General features: G+C 42.6%; 1 protein-coding gene across 7 annotated transcripts in view; it reads right to left on the minus strand.

Annotated features, from left to right (window-relative positions):
* The window catches only part of LOC132452112 (solute carrier family 12 member 7-like), a 51,069-nt gene extending 41,510 nt beyond the window's left edge, over positions 1–9,559 (minus strand). For 3 of the 7 annotated variants that reach the window (XM_060044509.1, XM_060044505.1, XM_060044502.1), the window contains exon 1: positions 9,236–9,558. In XM_060044509.1, the coding sequence (XP_059900492.1) occupies positions 9,236–9,419 (184 nt within the window). In that variant the 5' untranslated portion in view covers positions 9,420–9,558. Of the gene's footprint in view, positions 1–497; positions 1,006–9,235 lie in introns of those variants that run through there. The other 4 variants (XM_060044503.1, XM_060044508.1, XM_060044504.1 and 1 more) reach the window with 4 other exon arrangements.
* Between the last annotated feature and the right edge of the window lie 9,561 nt (positions 9,560–19,120).

A 19,120-nucleotide genomic window follows, 5' to 3' on the forward strand; every position in this document is an offset into this window, starting at 1 on the left:
GTGTGAGTGAGTGAGTTCAAAGCCATTCTTTGAAAAACATGTTATACTTTTATAACCTACTTATCTTCTACTATATTTCAATATTAGACGGATAAAGAAATAACCCCCCCCCCCCCCCAAAAAAAAAAAAATGAACAAACAATTTCAGAAACGCCGCAGCCACACATCCACGATACAAACTGCTGTAATGTTAGCAGTTAAACAGGGCCATAAAGCCACAGGCTCACAACAAAATCAGGCTGGCCATCTGGAACCTTCTACACCTACTTCCCCATCGCCTCACTGAGCAGGAAAGTAGTGGGAGGGTTTAAAAAGTTTGACCATTTGACGACAGCAGTGGAAAAGCATAAAATTGTCCAGTGCAATTACCCAGCTCGGAACAACAGCCCCTTCTATGAAAAACACAGCTCCCCACTGAGGCAGCCCAGTTCACCGGGTCTCGATGCCAGCCCCAGATCAATGCAGCGGGAGCGGGTAACATTCAACAGCTAGCCTACCTGGGGCGTACTCATCAGCCTCCCTCAGTACGTTGTTGTCGTCCACATCCTCCTCTTCTTCTTCCTCCTCCTCCTCCTCCACGCTCCCCACCTTCCTCGTCTTCCTCCTGCCGTCCCGTACGGGCACCACCGTGAAGTTGGTGGGCATTTTGGGTCACACCATGTGCTCCGCTAGCTCAGCTTCTCTCCCTCTCCCTCTTCCCCCGATGGCCCCCGGGCCGGCCCTCCCTCTCTCCCTCTCTCTCTCTCTCTCTCTCACTCCAACTCTCACTCTCTCTCTCACTCTCACTCTCTGTATCTTCAAGCAGAGCCCTGTGGACGCGTCCTCTCCTCCGCCGGTGTCTTCTCCTTCCTCTGCAGCCTGCGGGGGTGAGTCCTTTTGTTCTCTGACCTGCGGCTCAGCCCAAGCGGTGTCTGGCGTGCTGCTGCCCTGGCCGAGGTCTCAGCTTTCGCCCCGATCACCGGGATACCGCTCTACACAACATGTGACCCCCACCCTCCCCTCTCCAAATAAGGAAGAGCCAGTCGGCCCCGCCCCAAAAGGGGAAGGAGAGAGCGCAAGCAAGGGTAGAGAAAAAAAACAACAACAACGACTAATGTGTGACTTTATGAGTTCCCCCCTCTCTGCCTGAGGCTAGTTTGTCCGTCTAGGATCGAACTCGCAAGGTCCAGCACGCGCAAAGACACACAAGCACATTCCTCTGTGATGAGGCAATCGGGCAGCTGCTTCAAAGGAGCAGGAAAGGAAGACACACACACACACACACACACACACACACACACACACACACACACACACACACACACACACACACACACACACACACACACACACACACACACACACACACACACACACACACACACACACACACACACTTCCTGTCAGGCGTCATTTGACCCGCTGAGCATGCTCGAGCAACAGTGGGCAGGGCCAGACCCTTGGGGTACCCTCCCCAACCCACAACAACCTCCAGTCTAAATCAAAAACCTACAAGGCAAATTGAGCACGGTGTCTGTAGCAGGTCTGTTGAGCAACTCTGACAGCGTGGCGGCTCAGACCTGTGGTGGGGGGGGGGGGGGGGGGGCTCCTTATCTCGTCAAACCAAACAGGGGTTTCGAAAGAGAGACAAGGCTCTGGAGAGCGGAACATGCCTTCAAGCTACATACATACTGTGTGGCATTGTATGCGCATGGAGATTGGCCCTGCTGCCACGACTTTTGCTCCAAATGTGTGCGTGTGTGTCCTAGCCTAGAAGGGAAAGGCCCCAGACCAGAGATATATTTGCATGTATGATAGGCTAATCCTCAGGAGAGATGTGGCCTGCTGCAACACACATACGCCCTCTCTTCATGCGTTCAAAAAAGAGTAGCAGCAGCAGCCATCACGGTTCGTGGTCAGTGAACCTCTAACGACAGAGCCCTATGGGACACATGCACCGTACACTCCTATGCCACGTACATTAAATCATAGGCATGATAATGATAACCCCCGGGGCCTTGGCAGTGTGAAAATACATCTGCACTTTGGTGCTTTCGTAATTAAACTGCTCTTTAATTAAACTAGATGACATGCTTGAACATAAACCGCCACATAGCAAGAAGCCTGTGTAGCCTATAGTATGAACAGCATGACATCACATACGTGTTATATATAGACACATTTAAGTACCCTTGTACACATCTGTCCAGATAAAGGATACCGGTTCAACTTCCACTGCCTTGCCAAACTAGCAAACTTGGCACATAGCCATTGACTTAGCAATGGCTTTAAAGAAACGCCCTGCTTAGTAGTTCACAAATTTACTATTTCAAAAGATCCAAACTATCAAAAAGAACAGCAATCGCATTCAATGAAGAGAATGCAGAAGCGTCAGTACCCAGGGAGGGGAGACAGAGTTCAGGAGGAAGAGAGTAAATTAGGCAGAGATATTAGGAAATAAAAGAGTGAACAACAGCAAGCCCAGCCATAAAGACGAGTCCATAGCGGCATTGGAAGGAACTAAAAGTGCACTTCCTTCTGTGGGTGTCTGCGAGGGTTGATATCCGATCTGCTCCCACGGTGAACTTGGGGGTTTCCCACCCTAGAGAGCTGATTGTTGGAGGCGATGTGTGTGAGTCCACTAGGTTACCCAAAGATGTTCTACAAATTAAGAACACCAGACAGGTTTCTCATGAATGCATGACGTGGATGAAAAGTCGATTACAACTGGATCTCAGGTCATTAGAGTCTTGTGTTTTTCAATGAAAGCTATGAGATATTGATGCAATTGAAGTTAGTGCGTGCTAGAGCTCAGTAATAAATGTCGTCCCATGTGCACTGTTCAGGAAGCACTGGCACGCAGCTAGGGTAAACTGATACACTCATTCCTTCTCCAGGTCCGGAAATCACCGAGCAATTGGCAACGGCAAATATATTAGGCAGACAGACAGACGGACAGTCCCAGACAGATAGGCAGGGAGGCAGACATTCTGCGTCTTTCGGTCTAACATAGCTGGATAATGGCCCTTGTATCGGTTAAGGATTTCACACTAGTCCTGCTATGCAGGGTGATAAACAATCTCATGACACTGGCATGATCCCCTCCCCCGACAGCAGCACTCAGACCAATTCTTTGTCTTTTCGAAAGAAATCATTATAATGAATCATAGCATTTCTTTGAGCATCAAATCAATAACAAATCAATTCCATTGCAAGACTGTGGGTAAGCTCTGTGTGTTTGCGTGTGGACGAAGCGTCCAGTGTGTAGCCCCCCTTTAGACGGACACACACATTTGACTTGTAATGATATTGCCACAGGGCCCAGAAAAAGATGCACTTAATTGTGGAATCCTGTCCAATAGGGACCAGGCCAGGCCTCCTGAGAGAAGATGAGAATAAGGATATGTTTTGGGGGGAATCATATTGTCATTAAGACAAAGATTAAATTTTTTTGGGAGCTGGTCTTAAAGATTCAGTGAACCCAAAACCCTTTTTTTTTTGTATTTGAATTCCATCTGAAGCACTGGGTTAATTGGCTCTTTAAGTCAAGTAAAACCAAAACACAGCCTAAAATGTGAACCAAGCACTGCTGATGATGACGGCGATGATGAGTCAGTGAGTCTACAGTCAAACCTAAGATGAGGACTAATCCTGTACATACACACAAAATGAAGTTACTTGCACTGCTGCATTCAACAAAGTGCAGCACAAATACAAAGTTCACAGTCACCAGAGTAAAGGATAGATGACCAAAAGATGAGAAAACAATCAAATTCCAGATAAAACATTGTGCGTGAAGGCTGCCTCTAAACGATAAGATCACTCATCCATCGCTTCCCAGAAAAACAGAAGGTTGCTTCTCTGGTGGCAGCATAGTATTGATTGATCTGATATGAAAACCCCAGGAGCAGAGGCCTTGTTATATTAAGGTTGCAAATCGATGCAAACAGGCTGTGTTGTTTTCTCATCTCACAAATCACATTCCTTTTGTTTTGGTCGCCTCTTTTCACGTTTAACTGGAAATTTCATAGAATAAGGTATTTCTTGATCTGTTGATGCAGAAGAGGACGTTGGAGAGGAGAAGTTGAAGATGTCTCCATGCAACATGCAAGCATGCATCATAGATCTACAGAACAGTTTTGCTATATTTTACAATAGTATAACAATTACTTTAGGCTTTTCCAATAACTGATTAGTATTTGAATGTTGAATTTTTTTTATTTTTTTAATAAAACTTCAATGGGAAAAGAGAATAATGGATTACGAGGTAGAGAAAAACTCTTAAAGGGTAATTGGAGATGCAGGAAATGCTGTTTTTCTGCAGAATATTTAGCGAAAAACAGCTCTATGCTGCCCCTTATTGGTCAAATGTGGACAAACAAGTCATGCCACGGTAACACGAGCTGAGAGTGTTAATGAAAAACACAGAATACTGACTTGCATGTGTGAATTTTCTTGAGTAGAATAACAAAGACATTTTTAAAACCGAAAATAATACAAGGAAATAAAAAATAGTAAAATCAGCCATTAGTGGAGGGAGACCGTTTTCTTAATTGGCAAAAAACAAAATAAATCTTTCCCACAACATTGAATCATAGTTCCCAAGCAGTTTTTCCCGGCAACCAATATAAACTGGCAAATTAACATTGTGTTCTCTCATTCAAAGCATTTCCATGACTTAATTCCACGATTTGTTTATAGGTCCATAAATGACACTTTTTAAAAGCAGCCAAATGTTACAAATGTATTCTGGGCCGTTCAAGTAGTGGGAAGTATTTTCCATTACGCTACACATAACCATCCTGCAATTCACACTCTTTGTCGGTTTGTTTATAAAAACCTCTAACAACCAATAAACCATTAAAAAGGTACACAAAAAAACACCATCTGTCACAAACGCATACCCCAAAGTGACGGACGACCAAAATGGGTTACGGCGTCTGGCCAAGTTGAGCTACGGTATGATGTCACTGCTCACAAGGACAGCCCCAACGTACCTTCTCAAGTGACATGGAGTCTGCACGCCAGGGATCCGCTAAATGCTACACCACACACATCAGGCTCAGATTCAACTTGCTTTTGCTGTGATAATCCTGAAGGGGAGATTTTGGGTGTCACTCTCCAGACAGAGATTTAAACCTTGAAACGGTGACAGAAGAACGCTTAAAACCTAAAACAAAATACCTTATGAAAGAATGTTGTAGTGGTTACTTTCCAACCATAAGGGCAACACCTTATCTTACATCGAGTTTTCTATATTTCCAATTACAACAAATATATCATGATTTCTTAAATGGTGCATTAAATACAGAGCGTTCCAAGTTTCCATTAACAAGTCCAAAATTCTCCAAAGGAGAAGTGTGGCTTGGTTGTAAAACCATTTAGTGGCTGACCAGTAAGACAATGAGAGCAGGGACATTTTCCACGGCCCCATACCGGCCCCCTGAAGAAATCTTCGTGGCCCAGAATCAAACACAACCGTAGAGTCTAGAATGGCTTCATTCATGTACTGGGCCCTGGGTGCCCAACCCAATAAGCGGTCTTGTTGGTTGGACCAATAACTTGGGACGGACCATCACTGGAGGTGTCCAAATGAAACTAACAAGGTCAGAGTTGCAGTATATTAAATGGAGGCGTCTCTGTTGACAAGGAGCCTGTGAGTCCAGCGCAACAGTAGGGGTCTTTCCAAAGGGCGAGGTGGGTTCTCCTTTGGCTCTTCATTCATACCAACCAGTACAACATGATACTCACACGACACGACTCCATGCACATTTCTTGTCACCCGACACCCCAAGGACCAGCAGGGGAAACCGTAGGGGCCATGGTGTCCCCTAGGATCCAGAATGGAAGGCTTATACCACACAGCCAACCAAACAGGTGGAAGACTAGGCTTCGGAAGAGGTGGTGAAGCCAGGTACGTGTTGATGAGCAAACGTCTGTGAAAGTTGAATTGGTTCTGAGGAGGGCACCCAAAGACAACAATGGAAATGTGGCCAAATGAGTCAGAGTAAGAAATCTACTTATATCTTTGGATGTTTTGCTGAGCTAGCAATGGAAAATCCCCAAACCCCACACCTTTATAGAACCTCTTGTGGGAAATAGAAAGCAGACATATGACATTTGATTAAAAAAAATTATCTTTATAGTCAAAGTCTAGGCTACACCAAGTAGAAGCTGAACTGGTTAACAGGTTAGCCCTCCTTGGTGCAACTGGGATAAAGAGGAGAGGAGCCCGCCTCCAGGACAATGGTGGAACGAATACCCCCCCCCCCCCCCCCCCCCCCTCACACCCATCTAATCACCCAGTAAATTAACATTAATATTAAATGAAGACACATGATTGTATATCACAAAAAAAAGTCCATGGAAATTTCCATGTGCTGCATCTGTGGAAGGCACTCCCATTTTGGGAAGCTGCCATCCGCAAGGTGCACTCAGAACCCAACCGCTAGAACGGCTTCGTACTAACACAATTATCAAGTTATCATCAGCCAAAGGGCAAACGGTGAAAAATATCAATAGTAGGCCTAATAGGGATGTGTCCCTGTCTTTGACCATTATTTTCATCGGCTTCAGGCAGAGCAGTCGTGGGGTATCACTTTTGAGCTATTCAATTGAAAAAGGTTGGCGTCCAGACCACCATTTTGACTCCTCCTTACTCCTGAAGAGTATAACACTTCCATCATCCAAAATCCATATGAAAAGATGTTGTTAGTATGCGCTAAAAGTAAGGTTGGTTAATCATTCAGTATATGGCCCAGCAGGACCGACAGCAAACACAGCCGTGGTCGTTGTGGAGGCCGGGAAACAAAGAACCGAGGAGAAGAGCAGAGAGATGGGAGCTGCCTATCGGGTCATGCACGGTGACCTTGCAGATCCAAAATAGAGCAGGGTGGACAGAAGGTGAAACCGAAGATGCAGGCCGTGCGGGCCAACCACGCATGTACACAAACCCAGGAATACGTCTGAATCATCACACTGACCGGCAGCACAGACCTTATCGTTCCGAGCGGCATGACTCAAGCTGTTATTTGTAGTTATTAAACCAAACTGACCCAGGTGGGTTTTTCCATGAGGAAACATCTGGGGTCCCATCATGGGTCACCACCACCATCAAGTGTTTCCACACTGTGCATCCAAGCTTAAGACGGACCCAGGAGCTAGACAGGCCGCTACACTGCCAGATGGGTCAACGCCTATAGAGGCTGAAAGCGGACTTAAACATCTCCTGACTAAAGGATTTGGGTGTCAGAATACAATGGTTTAAATTCTAGGTTCTGATGGCAGATGAGGTCAAATCTGGATGACTGGGGCATTTTACTTTGTTTCAACCAATCATGTTGCAGGGAAGGGACCTGTAGAAACGCCATACATGGAACGGATCACAAATGGAAAAAAACGGTCCAGCTTAACAAAATCAAGTGTGATGTGGCTGAACATTCATCCCAGATACTAAAGAGGACTGATAAGCAAAGCGACAGGATTGTATCCCATAGTTGTCCACTCACACTTTCTAGTTTTTGGGCCAGGCGCTGTACAGATTGCCCCCTGATGTTCAGCTATTGCATAGTCAAACTTCTGGATCCGAGATTAGAATATAATAGCCATAATCAGCACTCTATAGTCTATAAATCAAAGTTATGTACAATTGACTTCATGTATTGTTGGTGAGGCACGCTAGCAACCAACGATGACCCGGTTTAGCCACTTGCCAGGGCAAAAATGACACAATTTAGGCCTACTTAATGTACAAAAGGAGTGAGTCACTGACAGACGGCCAGGCAGACAGGATTTCCAGTGTGTTTCTTAGTCAGCCGTGACTCAAATGGAGGAAAACTGTCCGTCCACACACACACACACACACACACACACACACACACACACACACACACACACACACACACACACACACACACACACACACACACACACACACACACACACAGTGTATAACAGTCTGATCATATTGTGGTATATCAGAGATGTTTACGTAGATGTGCATAGCCCATGTACAACTTAGCTGTGTCCAATAAAGTTAACTTCCCAAAATAGACAGCCTACAATTGATGTGTCAGCTCTGCCCTTGTCATAATGATCACCTTAGCTATGAGGGGATGTTTTGTATGGTGTAGCATGTACATTGTTTATTCTTGATAGCGTCACACCAGACAACATGCATCCAACGATCAGAGGTGCATATCATTTTTATTGGGGAAAATTTGGCAGCCCAATTTGATCACTCAGCTTGGATTTCTCCCTGTACTCTATGAAAATAAATGACTACATCGGAACGGAAATCCTCCAGTTCATCCCTACTTAATAATAAATAATGAAACTCATTGCCTGATAACATGAGCATATCCTCCTTCTGTTAGGATTTGATTTGATAGCTGTAGCATAAAAATAATAATGCAATAAGATACTCTTAACATTGTTTTAGTCCTCGACAACCTTATAATGCAGCTATGACGTCAAATGCATCTCAGTCCTTTACTGTAAGTGAACATATTGTATGAAACTATAAATAAACTCAGTGGAATCCAGGAACCGATAGTTGGGTTGCTGATAAATGCCTCACACAAATCTGTACCATGAACAAGGAGATTAAAACTGATTAGGCAGACAAACAGACACACAAACACCTGTCTTAACTCTGAAAACATCTCCTACCAAAATTAGTTCTAGAAATATTTTACCTTTTAAATGTTGTACATGTGCAAAAGATAATTGGAGGTTGACCAAATTTGCATGATGCAAGCTATCACAACACTGTACTTCCAGGCCATTGTTCCAGCACGTTTCACCTTGTCGACCTGTTGCTATGGTAGCCTGACACTTTGAATGGATGTTGGTGAGAGGCTGCTGCGACAAGTCACATGGCCTCTTCTCAGACCGTATTATACCCAACTGCCCAGGGACAACGGGCGGTAAATAGCAATTTTAAAAATGTAATTTTTCAAATAAAGAAATTCAAATTCAAAATCCCATTCAGACGGGGAAATCGGTACGGGAGAGCAGAAGCTCGGATATTTGAAACTGAATCAAAGCCGACGTTTACTTGAAAAGTTAAAACCCAACTTATCTCCACTAAGAGCAAAAGCAAAAGATGCTTTTCAGGCCATACTCATAACCGATGACATAACCGAAAGAACAACACTGCTATCGCCCAGATGAAAGGCTAATGCATAATTATTCCGAAGTAGATCGTTACGCTCATAGCAGTGGACCAAGGTTTTGCAGTCGGCAACAGTCTTACCGTATTTGTTTGGTTCTCTGCTGTACTCCAGTATGGGCACCGCGGTGTTGGGGTCCCGCTGCCCGGCCACGACATCTTCCGCTGCCCCTTCGTTCTCCGGTGCCGGGTCACTGAACACCGTGTCTGGGGGCTCCAGCTCCCCGTTGCATGGTCCAACCGGGACCACCACAAATCTTTCGCCCATGTCTTTACTTCGTCTGCCCAATTATTATTATATTGTGATGTTAAAAATTAGTGTCTAACAGCGTTTTAGCCCCGCGGTTCCCATTAGGCAGGCTGGAAAGCGACAGGGTCGGTGAGCACACATGACATTGTGTATTGAGCAAATACACTCACAAGCTGATTTGAGGATTGATTACAGTAACAAGCCCGCCCTTGGTCCACGCCCATTGGTTCAAACGGTCATAGAGCGGTGTCAATCAGTGCCAAAAACAAATCGGCTGAGGGAAAATATATAGGCCTACATGAAGTGTACATGTACTTAAATGAGTGGATCGTTTTTCAAGTGATTGTATAACTTGAATTAAGGGTGTTTGGGATTAAAAATGCAAACGAGCTAAAGTTAACTGTGCTCTGTTAAAAAAAGTGAATTGTCCAGTCGATATTATTCTGTAAAAAAACTTAGCTTAGGTGAAAAAGGTGAAAAAAAGAACCAGGATATTAGACACATGTATCACACTGTGTGTGTGTTTGTGTGTGTGTGTGTGTGTGTGTGTGTGTGTGTGTGTGTGTGTGTGTGTGTGTGTGTGTGTGTGTGTGTGTGTGTGTGTGTGTGTGTGTGTGTGTGCGTGCGTGCGTGCGTGTGTGTGCGTGCGTGTGTGTGTGTGTGTGTGTGTGTGTGTGTGTGTAGGAGCACAAGCACGCACAAGTATGTTTGTGTTTGTCTGTGTGAAATAGAGAGCGAGAGAGAGAGAAAGAGAGAAAAAGAGAGAGAGAGGATTGAAAATCCCAGTGTTTGATTGTAAGGTGAGGCAATTAACACCCACTTGTTATGTGGCGCAATATCAACGCCCAAAAGAAAAACTGGAATAGATCATTGTGACTAATAAACTATGTCTTGCTTAGTCATTTACCACAACGTCTAATAACTTTAGTGTGCTTCTGCTAAACCATGACCTTCCTCAGTAGCCCAGGACACGATGTGCTTCTCTTTTTACAAGCAGGGGTTAGCGCATAGACAGGGCTCTCTTCTGGGCCATGGTTATAGAATGGAAAACTGAAACAGCCTCTCATAGTGAATTGGAAATTCGCTGATAAAATGTCACACACAATGCAGACAAGGATGTCATACACTTCTGTGGGAATTGTTATGGTTCTGATGGTTATTAAATTGAAAGGCAAATGTGGAAAGCACTTGAGTACGTTTACTCATCCGCATGAGGAATACGTGAATCATTTTTAATTCCAAAGCAAATGTTACTGTTTACTTCAATGTACTTTAAATAGGCCGACTGAGAATTATTTTACTGAAAGAGGGAACCATTAGGACAGAAAGGTCGATTTTGTACTCTTCCTCGCTCAGGTTGGAAAATAAATATTACTGGTAGCAGGTGTGCATGTACCAAGCCACCCCCACACACAAACCCCAAACTTAACCCCTTGACCTCTGTTTTTTTTGCTCTTGGTTCTGTCCCTGTATAGCATGAAATGCCGTTGTTAAATAACCACAAGGTAGTAAACTTTACATATAGCAGGCTTTCATACTCATCCAGGGTTTCACATTCCTTTTTGTTTTTATATTTATATTCTTATCTTCTATCTCTTTCTTTTCCAATTTTGTGTATCATGTATCTATGATGCCTGCGTCCAAGGAAGAGGTCTGTATATCCTTTACATCCACATATAGGCTTTAGATGTTTCTTTGTATAGTATGTGGTGGATGCTGCACAGAACTCAATCTGATAAATAAACTGAGCCTGTTCATTTTTTCCTGGTGTGGTTCAAGAGGCCCATTAGATATGAATAGCCTAACGATTTTCTCTTTAGTCAGTTCAGAATCCCCTGCCCTGCCAAGTTGTTTATTTTGAATTCTTCCGGCAATATAATAATCCCTCAACAGTATCTATAAGTTGTGTATGAAGAAATGGAAAATACAATTGTACTATTCTTTCCTTTGAAGGATAAGGGAAATAATATATAAGAATAATATCTAACTACATATGAACTGCTTCATTCACTGTAGACAGTGGTGTTGAATGTATTCACTGCTGATACCTCTGCTCCTTGTGTTGTTGCCTACCTGGAAGGACTTTAATAGCCATGGTTTCACTGCTCAGCAGGCCAGCAGTTGTCAAGGTGCTTTTGTGCGATGAAGTCAACCCTGAAATCCGCAAACATTCTTTGTTTGTAATTAGTATCGAGCAACCACCACAACAAACCTTTCATTTGTTTTTCTTAACCCCAGCTCATTCATGAATGCATAAGAGGAGCTAAGGTCAGCCACTATGGAAACTAAAGGGTGCTTTATGTATGTTAGCATATGTGACGAAATCAAGTGAAGCGTGTGCACATCATAGATGTAGGTCAGGTGTGATTGTGTACAGAGGGGAAAAAAAACGGACCCATTTTTTAACAAAGCTTTCATTTGCTTTTGTTCTTTTAATAAAGCTTTTATTTTGAAGTGGGCTCTGCTGTGTCATTTTTCCAGCTCCTGCTGTGAGGCCATTGTGGTCTCAAGTCCCTGTGCGATTGATTAAGGAAAATGTAAATCCACCCTCTGAACTGAATAGTGGATTTCAACAACTTTAGTATGTTGTTGTTTTTACTATATTATATTATATATATCAATAAATTCATGAATGATCAATATGCTTTGTTATGTATTATTCCTATATTAGTTTCAGAAGAGATTGAAAAGTGGCGTCCAGAGCCTGGGGATGGTTGGGGCCCCTGGGGCCTTGAGAGGGACGTGTTTTCATCCACAGATTGGCGCGGGGACAGGGCTGCAGATGGGGAGTCTGATCGTAACGAGGTCCCTGGAGCCTCCCTGGAGCCCAGGGACCGTCCACTGCTCACAGGGCCCATGTTTTCCTGTGTGTTCAGGGCTATGATAATGATGAGTGATTTTACATTTGTTTTTATTTCTATTTTAATGTAAACTTTAGTTTTGGTTTCAGTTTTAGGTAGTTTTAGGGTGTAGTTTTTGAGAACAGGCCAATGTTTTTTAACTAAAATATCAGTAATGATCAATAATGTATTGTTTGTCTTTTTGGATTTATGGAAGCTATAGCCAGGGTCAGTACATTGAGACTTTGAGTTCTAGTTTATATAGTATAGCAACTGTTGAACTACCGTAATAAAACTAAGTGGGGTGTTTGTGAGTGTTTGTGTGTATGCTTGACCTTGACACAGGGTCTAACATGGTTCATTCATTGATCACCAGCTCATTCTGGCCATCTCACCAACAAACAACAAACCTATCTGAATTTATTTCAGACAGGTGCCACAGATTACCCTTTTATTTTGCTTGTTGCATCCCTAGAGTCCACTTCCAACACAATATATTTCCATTGCAGCTCACCGTCTCTAAAGCTTTCTCTCAGCTGCTGCTGGGTGGGGTGTTGGGGTGAAGGGGGGGGGGGGCTGCTGATGGCTGATGGAGAACAGGGGTTATTTTGAGACATGAACAAAGAGGGAGTGGATGGTTGGCATACCACTAGAGGCATATACATGCAAGTATACACACACACACACACACACACACACACACACGCACTTTCACATACAGACACGCACGTACACACACACACACACACACACACACACACACACACACACACACACACACACACACACACACACACACACACACACACACACACACACACACACTCACAAACACGTACACACTTGCACACACACACGCATACACACTCACAAAAATACACATGCACACACACACACGCACACACACATATAAGCACACACACGCATATAAGCACGTACTGATTTATTTTTGTAAGCATAGTTCCATCACACACAAAAACAGACACTGCTCAGACCAATGCTCCCACATGATAGGCTACATTCAGCCCGTACTCATTAGTTTGTTTGGTTGGATTTTTATTTTCCTCTGAACTGAACCAGTGTTTTAAACTTTACAAAAATCATCTATTGAATTTTCTTTAGATAACACAATCCCATATATTTAAATGCATATTAGTTTGTTAGGTGAATGCACTATTAATTGCTTTAAAGAGAGACTATGAAGACTTGAATACACTCCACTACACAATTATGTCTCAACAAGGCGGTTGCTGTCAACAAGGACCTACTTTTGACTTTGCTTTAAATGAAAGTATTGGTCAAATGGAAAACTGAAGCAGTTTAGGAAGTTAGCCCAAATATACGACCTACGTCCTTGCTATCTGCTCAAATAATTAGCACTTAAGTTGTTCATGTTCTCAGTCTATTTCTACACTGGCAAGTGACAAATTGCTGACGTCTGATTCATTATTACGCTGGTAATGGTTGGGTGTAAACATATCTCAAACAGGATATTGTCACTGATGTCAGATTACTCACAAACACATGCGATTCTTCCCCTACTTGAATCACATCCATGGAGTAACCCAGAGGCCTGAATTAATTGGAGAAAACAAAAAAATTGGGATGGCAAGAACAAAGTTAGTTAGTACGCATCAATCTCAAGAAAAGGGTGCATAGATGATGACGATGTGTTGGACATTATTTATTTCCGTTTGACTTCTTTACCACTTCTAAAAAGCACTACAAAAAAACGTTGTTGTTTGGAGGCTGTGGTGGGAATTTTGCACCATGGTCAATAGATTCTGTATAAACTGTACATGAATAAAGACTCGTCCGAACTTATAACAATTAGTCTAATGCATTTAAGGAATAAACGTACAATAAACATGCAAAAAACATTAAACAAACAATAATCTGAGGCCTCAGATGGGAGTTCGCCCTGCGCCTCTCGAGCTCCGCAAGGAGAAGTCCAATGCATTGGCAAAAGCAATGACTTCTTATACAGTTTCACAGGTCTCAGAAATGCTTAGAACAACTCTGCTCCCCACATGATGTGTGATGGCAAAATCTAATTTTATTTCCCCTTCATCATCCTAGCTTTGTCTCCTATTCCTTGCACTGTCTAGCCACCCATCCTCTTCCTAGGGTTAAGAAATGTTGACCTTTGTGCCTGGGGCAAACTGGTCACAAGGGAGCAGAGTCCACTGATGCATTATTCTACTTGAATGAGAATACAGGAAACTATGTCCTTCAGGTAAACCTTATTTGATTTACTCATTGACAATTATAATGTGGAGAGACGTAGCGGTGACTTCTCAGTTGGATCGATTGACCCTTGACCACCCCAAGGGTGTCAAGGTGAAAAGGCATCATCAACAGATGACAGTTAGATGTGAACATGTATAATATATCATAATAATATAATTGACCCATTACAGGGCATAATTAAAAGACAGAAGAAATTAAATAGCTGGAAATAGTATTAAACAATATGCTAGAGTCAACAGCAGGCGGGTCAACAGCAGGCTAATCTTTTTCACTTCATCAGAGAAGGTGGAATCTATGATGACTAATGAATCAAGCTAGGTCATTTCTTGTGGATCCCAAATGATCACATGTATGTGTCAGATAGGCCTGTGTATGGACATGTGTGACTTTTCTCAAAAACAACAGTTGCATTTTAAATTTAATTAATTATTGATGAAAATCCATCCGTTGTCTTTCAAAAAACTATATCAGCACAGTCTCCCCTTCATAGTAAACAAATGGAATCCATGTTCATGCTCAGGAATTCCCAGTCTCATTTTTAAATAGACCATTGATTAGCATACATTTGCTGTAGTGTGAACTAGTTGTGCACCAAACGAGCCACATTACATTTTAAAAGCACAACAGTGTTTCTAAATTATGGGAAAGTGTACACATTCCCAGTAGCCTCATTATTTGAACTGAGCAAAACTATACAAATTTTAGGCACATTAATTGAAAATGAGCATAATGGAATCAATTACAATCAATGATTTAATGTGAGCATGTTTGCATTATAATAATTGGCAGACAATGCAAATCAGCTGTCTGACATAATGATCCTCTTTTAACTTCTGCATAAGTGCAATTGTAGGAGAAAGTCTGACACACAGTGTCCGGTAGGTCCGGTGTCTGGCTTTGAATGACCGGGTTTCCAGCAACGGGTGCAGGAAGAAGCACACTAAGCTTCCATGTCTGGCGTTGTTTGGAATTTCCTCCACATGAGGCACGTTCAGGGACCCCGCCCTCACCTACGCTACCAGCTCCTGCACACAGCTTTCTGCCGTCTCTTCCATGGGCGTAGGATCAACTAGGGATGGGTGGAGGTCATTTGACATCATGAAAATCACATATGTTATAGGCTGTCCATTCCACTTTGATACTGTTATCTACGCCCTTGGTACCTTCTATAACTGAAACTGTAAAACCGTGCCTGTGTGACTATAATCCATGTTGAGTCAAAGTACTGTGAAAAGTGTCGACCTGGATGAAGATTTCTTTCATTTGTCACAGATTAAATCAGATTGGATGATATTGTCGCTTCAGTTCAAGGGATTTGTGAGATTTACATACTTTAGCTCGATTGACTCAAAGCTTTTCTCATGCCCTAAAAGCAGGATAACATATTTTGACCTTTTCAAAGATACATTTTCTCTTTAATCAAAAGTACAGTTTCAAAATGTATGAAAATCTTTTCAGATCAAATTAAAAAATCTATAGTAATCACATACAGTTACATTATATGTAAACCTTTGCTCTAATGTTCCTCATTCCATTTTATTTCACATCATGTGATATCATAGAAAGTGCAGTGAAAATATGGGCATCAGAATCAGAGATAAATCATTGACTTACTTTATTACACAGCACGGTTCCGATTCTTTGGAATCTGCGCACAAATCTTGTGGCCGCCTTATCTTTGAGCCAATTGACATATTTCCGAAACATCTTTGGCAATGTCAAATAGAGTTAACTATAAAATGAAATACTTTTTTCCTGGATCAATGCCTTTGACGTCACCAAGCGACTAACTGCTGCTACCCATCAGATATATCGAGGTGAACTTTGTAATGGATCAGGTGTGTCAGGATGCCAGGTACGTGGTTATGAACCTCAGTTCCATAGTTTGTTGAGGTGGATGTTTGTTCTGGCCTGTTTCCCGAATTTGAGCACAACACGTGCCTGTTTTTTCTTTTCTTTTCAGAGGCTTTCTGCGGGCATCAGCCAAGCCCAACTCCGGTAGTTCGCAAAGGTATGCATGGACAGCCTTTAGCTCACGGACAGAGAGGTCTGCAAACAGTGAGGCTCAATGATTAGCCCGATCTCGTCTCCTTGTTACTCCGCAGCCCATCAGCATAGAAAATAGATGATAGAAACTCCTCATATCTGGATTTGCTGCAACACAATCAGAATGAGAGAGCGTTACAAGAGTATGTAACTATATGGCAGGTAGATTTAAAATGTAATATGCAAATATTTTTTAAGGATATGGGTTCTTAATCTTTTGCTTAATCTTTTGCATGATTCCAATATGGAAATTTCCTAATATCTTGGGAACCGAAGATCAAGATATCTGTACATTACGTTGAGATGGGTGTTAAACAACATACCATTGAAAGGGACTGCTGACTGATGTGGCGTGTGTGTGGATGATGGCTGGTTTAAGAAGCCTCCCTTGGCCTGAATCAGACTGATTGGGCTCTGGGGCATGGTGGGGTTGCACACCTGTTGTGCAACTCCATCCACATTGATCCATCAGTGTGCACGGGTTAAACCAGCCATCACCACGCACACTCAGAGAGATCTGCTACATGGTAGCGCATGAAGCACCATTGACATGTATCATTGTCTGCTAACCTGACAATAAACCGTCCTTCAACGTCACCAGCCTGCGTCTGAGGTCGTGGAAGGAGCCCAGAAAAGTCCTCTAGCGTGGAAGCCACGAATGGCATGTAGAATGTGTTTTGCTGTAACTGATTTTGCACATTGAGCATTCCATCTGGGTTATAAGGATATAACGTGTTTATTATTACCTTTTTCTTCCAGGGCTAGGCTCGCCGTCCCTCCAGTGAGGAGAGAGGATCTCAACGAGGGTCTACCATACAGTGAAGCTGCAGCAGCACTCGTGAAACATATCAGAAAGACCCAGCCTGGCTCCACAAGGAGCCACACAGATGATAATTATGCGGTTCATTGGTTTTTCTTTCGTCATATTTCACTCACTTTCAATGAAAGACATGGACCCTCATGATTTACCCAAATAATGTTTTCTGGTAATGGGAACGACGTGCACCGTACACCAGCAAAAGGGAACGTGTAGGTATGTCACGATGGCGCCACCTTGTGAGACAGAACCTACATAACTACGTGGGGAGGCAAAAAAAAAAAATTTGATGAGAAGTTTAATTTACCACGTGACACACAACACACATCTTCCAAACACGCACCTGATTTACCCCACATGGCGCGGCAAGGCTTCTCTTTTTTAGGCCTACAATGTTTTAAATTATGCTTATTGTATGCAACTCACCAAAAATAATTTCGTTCAAATAGAAGCTTCGAAGTTAAAGGTCTTTACACAAATCACTTGATTGTGGACAATTCATAATTATTTTGGATAAAAGTTGAACCTTGAGGTTTACACTAGCTGCGGTAGCCTACTAGGTGTAGACCTTGCTGTTGCGGTCTCAAATGATTTGGTATCCTCTTTGAAACTATTCCTGCATCAGTAAGAGGCTAAGTTTCCCCTCACTGTTTATTTTCCAAACTAATGTCGAGGTATGTAATACTCAGTCACTTGATGAACATAGCATAATATGGAGAACATCAAATAAGTTTTAAATTTGTGCCACATCGACAGACGCTCTCCATGGTGCTGAAATGTTTGAATTGATCACACGGTCGTCAGCCCATTCGTGTTTTCTTTTGGTGCATCTCTATTTTCCCGTCCTCTTGATTTAATAATTTTCCCTTCCTATATTCCCCGTAGCCCCTTGTTCCTAACTGTGGTAGATAGGCCTACTACGATGTAAAGATCAAATTTAGTGCTTACCAACCCCACTGTTTTGAATAATCAAATGTTTTCTTTTAGCTTTTTTCTTCCTTTAGTTGTATACATTAGAAAGATTAGAACACAGTCCCATAAACGTGTAACGATTACCAACATGTTGATGTTATTGTTATGCATTAGAGTTGGGGGAGGGGGCTGTACTTCCCTGTCTAGGAGATACTTAATTACAAAAAAAAATGATATTTTTTTTGACTCGAGATGTCCTGTACGCATGATGAATCAACATCAAAAACATTGATGACATTGATATTGAAACGATAAGCACGATTTGCAAAGTCCTTACATCTAAAAAAATACATCTCAACAAGTGTCATAGCCCGGCGCGCTTTGTTGTAGGCTTCAGCAAAGTAGACCGCGGAGTGCGTCTGACTTTTTACAGCCTTCAGGTCTGTGGTTCTTGTGATTGGCTGAGCGCCGACGTTCCGAAAGTTGCACCCAGTGCAACTTTCGAGGCTTAAAAATAAACATTCAATTTCTAGTCTTTTTTACACGTAGTAAGTTTCAATAACTCCATACCATTACATACCGACATTTAAGCAGCAAAGATGAGACGTCGTTGTGTGGTGAGAACTGATACAAAATCGATAACAACAACAATGCCGCCATTTTCTTTATTTTTTGTAACCTACAATAAATAAAGCAGGCTTCCAGTCAATGGAAAAATGGCTTCTCCCCACCGGCGATTGTTGTTGTTTATTTTCTATCAGTTCTCACCACACAACGACGTCTCATCTTTGCTCCTTGAATGTCGATATGTAATGGTATGGAGTTATTGAAACTTACTACGTGTAAAAAAGACT

The sequence above is a fragment of the Gadus macrocephalus genome, chromosome 23 (genome assembly GCF_031168955.1).
Source record: "Gadus macrocephalus chromosome 23, ASM3116895v1".
Taxonomy (NCBI): Eukaryota; Metazoa; Chordata; class Actinopteri; order Gadiformes; family Gadidae; genus Gadus; species Gadus macrocephalus.